Source organism: Poecilia latipinna, unplaced genomic scaffold (assembly GCF_001443285.1).
Source record: "Poecilia latipinna isolate Pla-1442-1.1 unplaced genomic scaffold, P_latipinna-1.0 Scaffold405, whole genome shotgun sequence".
Lineage (NCBI taxonomy): Eukaryota > Metazoa > Chordata > Actinopteri > Cyprinodontiformes > Poeciliidae > Poecilia > Poecilia latipinna.
In genome coordinates this window covers 376,731-384,654 of record NW_015113021.1, presented here as the reverse complement: position 1 = coordinate 384,654, position 7,924 = coordinate 376,731, and the positions used below count along the sequence as shown (strand labels likewise).

Sequence of the window (7,924 nt, the reverse complement as noted above, 5' to 3'; positions counted from 1 at the left end):
GTCATTATGGCTCTGCAACTACCTCCCAAGGAGCATCAGAGGACCAATAGGTCAACTCCTTTCAGATGAGCCTGAAGTGTCAAAAACAATTGCAGATCCTGGATTGAAAAAGGAAAATGTGGAGAACAAATGCTTAAGAGGTTACAAGAAAACGCATTTCTGTCTAATTTCAAATGAGGGACGCCTCAGGACTTCTGCACGGCGTTGTAGTTGGCATTTGTTTTTTGCAGTGATCGTCATAAAAAAACATCCCAGTCCACTGTGACAGCGGCCTCGTTCTTCTCGTTTCATGTTTCCTCAGGAGTAACTCTGGTAGCCGCTCAAACCGAAACTTCTGCTGTAGTTGTAGTTCTGCTGCTGATAAGGCAGGTTCCACTAAAATGACAAGAAAAAGAATCAACCCGGAGCAACAACACACACACACACACACACGCACACGCACGCACACACACACACACACACACACACACACACATCTATTTAAATACAACATTAAATCTATTCTTATACAGTTAAAAATCTTCATGGAAAGATTCTAATTTTGTATTGGTTTGGTTTATCAACATCAAATAAAAAAAAAAACTTTAAATGAGATTATGTGTTGCAAAAGAAAGCAATTCAGACTATAAGCTGAACAAATAACAGATAAAAATTCCTCACATGTCTGGCCTCTGGTTGCTGACTCCAAGGCTGCATGTCACTTCTTGTGTTGTGCCAACCTTCAGAGACAAAGGCAATATTAACCAGCAGTTTGCACCAGTATGTCGACATAAAAGAAAATATTCATTGTGTCTCATGCCAACCATGAACAGCTCCCCACTGCATCCCATTTGACGGTGGAGGACAGAGAAAGTGACGTCTTCTCTTGTTCCATCTGGGTTTCTTGTCTGGTTTGATGACAGGAGGCAGCAGTCTGTGAGCCTCCTCTTTGTACTGCGTCAGGAGGATTTGTGCCTGTTCCTGCGGCAGCTCTGCGTACTGTAACTCCTCAATCAGGTCAGGCTGCGGTTCTGGGAGACTGCAGCTCACTGAAGCCAGGAAAACAAAAACAACGTCAACGCTGTGTCTGAACAGGGACAAAAAGATCACATAAAGACAATAAATGCCCATCCCTGTGTGCAACTGAAGTTGAAACCCTTTTTCCCAAAAAAGAAGCAAATAAATCGAACCTTGGAGTTTGAGCAGGGCAGTCTCAGGGATTTGCTCGCCGTCGCTCATTCGACGCTGCGACAGTCGTGTTTTCCACTCGTCGGCAGACGGGAAGATCACCACCACCCGCCGCCTGAAGCCTGCAAACAGCTGCAGCTTGTGTCGACGTGCAGAGAAGAGGACGTTGCACTGGGAAAACACGAAAAAAAAAGTTGCGTTAAATGATCCACTCACACAAACAGCAAGCTTTTATTTTAATAGGTAATTTTTTTTTTTTTTTGGGTGAAGTTCTCGGTTACCTGGTCGAGGATGTAGTTTCCAGGCGTCTTGGCAGCGACTTTAATGAGATCAGTTAGACACTGGGAGGCCTGCTGCAGCCTGCTGTCTCTCTGACCACCACTCTGCACAAACACACACACACACACACACACACACACATAGGTTATGAGGACTAGCTGCTCTGAAGTGGATCGAGCTCTAAAATAATTGCTCAAATGAATACAAATTTGGGTTTTCACTGACAAGCATACAAGCGAGCAGATCTTCTGTCCCCAGCAGTCTGTACTTCTTCTCTGGATGCTGCTTCATCAGCGTCTGAGCCCAAAAACTCTTCCCAGAGCCGGGAAGACCCACCATCATCACCACCTGCAGGGACAGAGAGGTGAAACCTGCAGCCTGAACGATTGATTACATATTGAGTGTATATTTATGCACATTGAAGCACAAATATGAGGTTCTTTAAACCTGAATAGCAAGGTCCAAAATCTAACCTCAGACTGCATTCTGGAGGTAGGAGCCGATGTGATGCGCACTCTCTGGCCAGCAGGGAGCGCTGTCAGCGGCATAAATCCCATTGGTCCAGGGTACCACTGAGGGGTTATGTGGTCCAGAAGGAATCGGACCGAACAGTTCTTACAGAGAACATGAGGAACCAAGGCTCGACCCCGCAGCAGAGAGGCACTCAGGGAGAAAGCTGTGCCCAGGAAACGACCGTTTTTATGGAAAAACAACTCAACAGCGCCATCTGCAGAAAAGGCCTGTGGTTGTGGAAGCACAAACAATAAAAAATTTGAGAACAATCCCAGCACCACTCAAACTAAAGAATATAAAGAAAGACAACTCACAGCATAACAGCCAATGATGTCCCCCTCAGAGAGAGGCTCACCGTACTCCTCTTGGGTTCCATCAGAAACCTTTTTACCGCGTCCATCGTAAGCGAAAGAAAACTCGTCCTCCCCTGACATAAAACACAACAAGTTCCAGTTAAAGCTCTGACAACAAACAGAAAAAACATGTTCGGATAAGAGCGACCTGATCCTCACCGAGCAGCAGAGAGGAGTCGCCCACAGACCAGCCCACTCTCAGTCCGTATGGATCCTTGACCTCTTGGTCAGCAGTCAGCAACCTCCTCTCCACCCGAACCTCAAACCCCACCCGTCCCTTCCGCACCCCGTGGGTGAGCCTGCAGCCGGACCAGAGCAACGGGAACCGATCCCAGAACCGTGGCTGCCCCCAGGACCCATCAGAGCTCACTTCAAAGTGGAGGTGACAGCCGTCTGTGGAAACAATCAAAGTGTCAGTGACGTTTCTAACAGCTTTCCAGAAAAGGAAACTGACTTCACTCTGGACTCACATGGATCTAATCTAACTTTATCTTCATCCCACTTTTCCTCGCCTTTGTCCTGTTGAAGCTGTGGTGATTTGGATCTGGAAAGACACAGCAACTCAATTAAAAACACTTTCTGTGAAGAGAAACTGAATAAATCTGATGAGTAAGCCTTCCTGTTAAATGTTCAGGAGTGGAGAACGCCTCACTGGTTCCTCATATAGAGCCTCTTGGCTTAAGAAAATAACTCAGATCTAAGCATTATAAATAGTCAAATTAGACGAATATGGATGGTGAAAAAAAAATGAAATCAAACAAACAATTGTAATTCTATTTTTATCATCCCATAACCTCTACAACTCAAAACGGAAACATGTAAAACTATATAAAAAAGATTTTAAAAAGTGGTTCTCTGAGTGTGAACACCCTTAAACTAAGACATTGAAAAACTTTTCTTGGCATCTAGACCAATTTGAAAATTTGAAAAAAAATTTCTTTTTTAAAGCTGTATAAAGTTATAAAGGACAATTTTGAAATTAATGTTCATTTGTCATTTTGCCAACAATTATAGAGCTTGACAAAAACCTAAGCTGTGATTAAGCAAATCAAAGATAAAATGTAACCTTTAAATATGAATAAATGAAAAAAGAACTTTCTCATTTATGAGAAATGTTGGTTTAGATTTCTAAACAATTAAAAAATTTAGAAACTCAAAACTTTTTCCATACTCAAGCCTTTCTTTTCCATAGTGTGAAGGAATTCTTGTTAGTCAGAAACACTTTAAATGACAACATTTACATCAATTTGAATCTGGTGGTTTAAATTCAATACAGCCACATCCACCAGAAAGAAGGTACGGAAAAAACATTATGAAGAATTAAATTACTAAATTTGTCCCGTTTAGCCTCCCATAGCTTTGTAGATTTTAATATTCACTTTATTAAGGATTTACCTTTTGTATCGTATCTCCTCCTTGAACTCGTAGAAAGCTCTTCCTCTGCCCGTTTCCTCAGAGAGAGGACCATCTGAATACCCCAGCTGCCTGCCCTCCGCCTGGCAGACAGTCTCGGTCCCTGAACGGCACTCAGAACCCGGTGGTACCGCTGGTGGACCGGGTTGTGGCTCAGTCTGAGTGGCAGTGTCTGTGTACTCTCTACCCCGGTCTACTTCACACGGCGCAGCGGCACAGTCGACCACCGGCAGTGATGAGGACTCGGTCCGAACCTGAACTTCAACTGGTTCCGTCGGTCCAGAGGGTGTTGATGAGCTGCCCTCCAGCAGTTCTACATGTTCTGGACTCTGTACTGACTGCGAGGCTGACCATAGTCTGTCCACCAGGTCAGCCTTCAAACCTCTACTGTCCAAACCCAGTTCGGTTAGTTTGGACCGCAGTTCGGCCACTTTTAACTTCTTAATGTCCACCAGCTTCATTCTTAAGACATCAGGATAAACCAGGCTGTGGATTTTTCAGGAAAAAAAAAAGACTCAACAGAACGATAAATAAGGGAGTGATTCAAAACATCGCTTTGTTCTTCTTCGTCTTCTTTTTGGAGTCAATTGGCGGGCGGTTGCCCTCCTTCAAGTTGCATTACCGCCCCCTGGGGCTAAGAAGATATAACGTTTAGGTTAATCTCATTCATAGTTTTTGAACAAATGTAGTTGTCTTAAAACCAATAAAAACCAACTCTGACCTAATGTCTGACAGTGTTGGCAAGAGATAAATTACCAACATTGACACTTAAATATTTATGCACCTCATAATTCAGTGGTTCTTCAGACATGTTTCTTATTTTAATCAGAACTGAAACAAAAGGATTGACATTTATTCTTTTTTTTTTTTTTAAATACCACCATTTTCATGCAGGTTATATCATTTTATTTTGTTGCATTTAACAAATACCTCATTGTTTGTTATTAAAACTGGTCCACAGGGCAAAAAAAGGTTGTGGGCATTGGGCAACATTGTGGAGCACAAAACAAAGAGACCTGAAAAAGTTTAAATGTTTTAGAGTTTTAATCTATCTCAAATTTGAAGGATCCTTGAAATTCATAGAATCATTTCATTACTTTATTCATTATTTTATTTATACAGATTAATGTAGTGTAGCCATCAATTCAGTAAACACGGGCCGTCGTTTTGTTGCTGGATGTACTTTAGTATCATCAACATACAAAAAGAAACTACAACATAAGAGCAGGTATTTTATTTAAATACAGGACAAATGCAAAAACATGAAGATGAATGAGGGAACAAACAGAACTACAGTCAATTCCATTACAAAAACCATTTTATAAATAGCTTCATACTGCAACACCAGCTGATCTCTCTTTACTTCAGACTTCCAGCTCCACTGTTTGTGTTTCATTACAGCCGCTCTGGTCGTCCACAAAACGCAACAATTTAAACAGAAAACCTCAGATAAATCTGCAACATTTTTTCTTTTCATCGTCATTCTCTGTATCCGAGCTACCACACATCAACAAAGTAGTTAAAAAAAAACCAAGCAGATCACCGGAGGAGATCCAGAGAGCAGCTCCGTCCACACAAACGGCACCATCATAAAAGTCGTCACAGGAGCAGAGAGGCTCAGCGGTGTGCACACAGCAGAACATTCAGGTCAGGCTCACACAGTGAGCCCTTTTCCATGAACATGTAGCTCTTTCTCACAACAAAAGCACCACAGTGCTTCATCTGAATAAAACAGAACAAGCTTTTTTTCATCCCTGACGAGGACACAACTGTGCAAAATGTTGGAATCCAGGAGAAATGTAAACAACCATGCTTATTAAATAACCAACAAAAAACCATCATGATGCATTGTCAGTAACATAAATAAATAGAACAAAGCACAGTAAATGTTCTGAATAACACTGGTTATTAAATCACTGGACTATTATAGCATTTCTGATTAAATTAGTCGAATCCTTTCAGTTTGAGATAAAAGGAAGTCTTTGTTAGGACAGAAACCTCTGACAATTTTTACTTACTTTAGTTGTTGTTTGCCTCAAATTTAATGTTAGACTAGAATTCCCTTCTGTGTTTGCTGTCATTGAGCTCGTCTCCTCTACACAGAGCGACTCTCAAAACTGTACACATCCCAGTTAAAATGCCAGGTGATTATTTGTCTCTTACCAAGCAGTTTTGCACAAATAAAATAGAAGATCAAAAATGTCTCATTAGTCAAGTGAAATGTGAAAAAGGATCCACAGCACTATATAAATATATATACATCTCTTCACAGTAAAAACAGATAGAAACTGTTGAAGAAAATAAGGGACACAGTAACGTTACAAAAACTGGTGCCAAGAGAATGACAGCAAAATTGAAGGAGCTGCAGGAATCTCTATCAAGCATTTGTTGTGCTCTATATGTGACAACAATGTTCTATGTTTTGCACTAAGGAGTAGGGCTGCAAGACTGAAGCCTCATATTTCAAGTAAAACATACAAGAAATGACAAAAATATTGCTAAACCTTGTGAGGAAACGAGTTAATAGTCACATGAAAACATAATTGAACTTTAGGCCACAGTGAAAAAAACAAAAACAAAAAAACCATTTGATCCAAAAATAACAATGGACATTACTAAAAAGAACAATGTGAAGCATTGTGATGGCAACATCAAGATAGAACTAGACTTTTTGTCCACCAATCATGAACTGTTCCAAACATCAATAGACTTTTTACCAAAACCCTTCCAGAGTCTGCTAGAAAGCTGAATGTGAACAGGGTTTTTATTTTTCCAAGTCAAATAAATAATAGAAGAACTTCATAAAAGGACGATTAATGGTATGGACTGGTCTAGCTAAAGTAAAGATCTGACATAAAAATCAGATTTCCTCATATCCTGATATATTTGGAGAGGTTTTGCCAGGTTGAGCAGGTAGATAATGTCAAGTGAAAAGCTTTTTTCAGTTAAATTTTTACAAATAATGATTGTTCTCAAAGACGGTTTCTAAATTATTTATCATAGCCTTTTTATACATCACAAAAACCTGGGTTTTTATCAGGGGTGTTGCTGATGTTTGAGGACCACCGTATATATAAAACATGTTCTAATTAGGTAATTTACCTAACTTATCAAAAACATTGAAAATCATTGGTTTTATAGCCATTTAGGTTACCAGGTTAGAAAAAAAACAACATAGATTTTCTGAAATAAACTGTGTCTTACTCCAAAACATCACACACTTTGATAACTCCATCTTTGTAGGAATGTCACACAAATAAAAAAAAAATTATTAAAATGCAAATCTTAAGTAAAGCTGGCAGAAAATCACCTGAAGTTTTAATGAGTAAAATGATCCAAATATTTTTTCAATCAAATTCTCAATTTTAAGCATTTAGGTTTTCCTTTTAAGTCACAGTTCCCTTTAAACTAGATAATTCCCATGGTTTGTTGTATATTTTATAATCTTGCTTAGATGCATCTCTCAGAAAAGTAAAGGTAATAATGACAACAAACTGTATCTTTGGCATTTCCCTACTGCAGTCTCTTGATGCTTCTTCACAGATAATATAATTAAAAGGTCAGGCTCTGCTGACTAAGATGAGGCATATAAACAGTAAGACGTGCAGAGTGGACATTATGAGTGGTCATAATGAACAAGATGAGGTTTAAAACGGTGGCGTTAAATGTGAGGAGCTGCGTTACTACCTCACTCCCTCCCTGTCAGACGCAGACACTCGGGGTCGCAGGGGGAAGAGGAGGCGTCGGGGAGCCGCTGTCGAGGGGAGTGTGTCCCAGCAGCAGCTCCTTGTCTCGGTGCAGCCAAGGCCCCGTGATGTTCTGCCTGTGGGAGTGGTAGAGCCGCAGGAAGGCCAGGATGGACTGAACCAGCCACAGGGCCGTCACAAACCACAGAGACGCCTGAAGATGCAAACAAGACTTACAGTCACGACTACAGGCCAAAAACATCTCTGAAAGTTTGGATTCACGTACTCAGCTTAAAATATTGTATTGTGTGTATCAAGCAGAGTTGTTTTGGTATTTCAACCATAGGAATCTATGTGATACACCAGAGGTCTGCAACCTGCAGCCACAAGTGGCTCTTTGAACATTTCACAATGGCTCTTAATAACTTTGGCTTGGCTAAAAAAAAAAAAAAAAAAAAAAAGAAACCAGCTTATTTTTTTAAATGAAGAAAAAAAAAAAAAACAGTTTTTAAA

General features: G+C 40.4%; 2 protein-coding genes across 2 annotated transcripts in view; both read right to left on the bottom strand.

The window, feature by feature from the left end:
- Positions 1–284: 284 nt before the first annotated feature.
- On the bottom strand, positions 285–4,435 carry si:ch211-107m4.1 (heterogeneous nuclear ribonucleoprotein U-like protein 2). Its single transcript, XM_015037436.1, has 11 exons — positions 3,708–4,435; positions 2,783–2,856; positions 2,472–2,705; positions 2,274–2,386; positions 1,920–2,186; positions 1,672–1,794; positions 1,449–1,550; positions 1,170–1,338; positions 804–1,028; positions 661–719; positions 285–375 (listed from the first exon to the last, which is right to left on the bottom strand). Exons 1-11 carry the CDS (start codon positions 4,184–4,186, stop codon positions 298–300), a joined length of 1,923 nt encoding a protein of 640 aa, XP_014892922.1. The 5' UTR covers positions 4,187–4,435; the 3' UTR covers positions 285–297.
- Positions 4,436–4,944: 509 nt separating this feature from the next.
- Positions 4,945–7,924, bottom strand: part of LOC106950521 (transmembrane protein 179) — an 8,669-nt gene continuing 5,689 nt past the window's right edge. Inside the window, exon 4 of the mRNA XM_015037435.1 lies at positions 4,945–7,625. Coding sequence (XP_014892921.1) covers positions 7,428–7,625 — 198 coding nt within the window. The 3' untranslated portion in view covers positions 4,945–7,427. The remainder of the gene's footprint in view (positions 7,626–7,924) is intronic.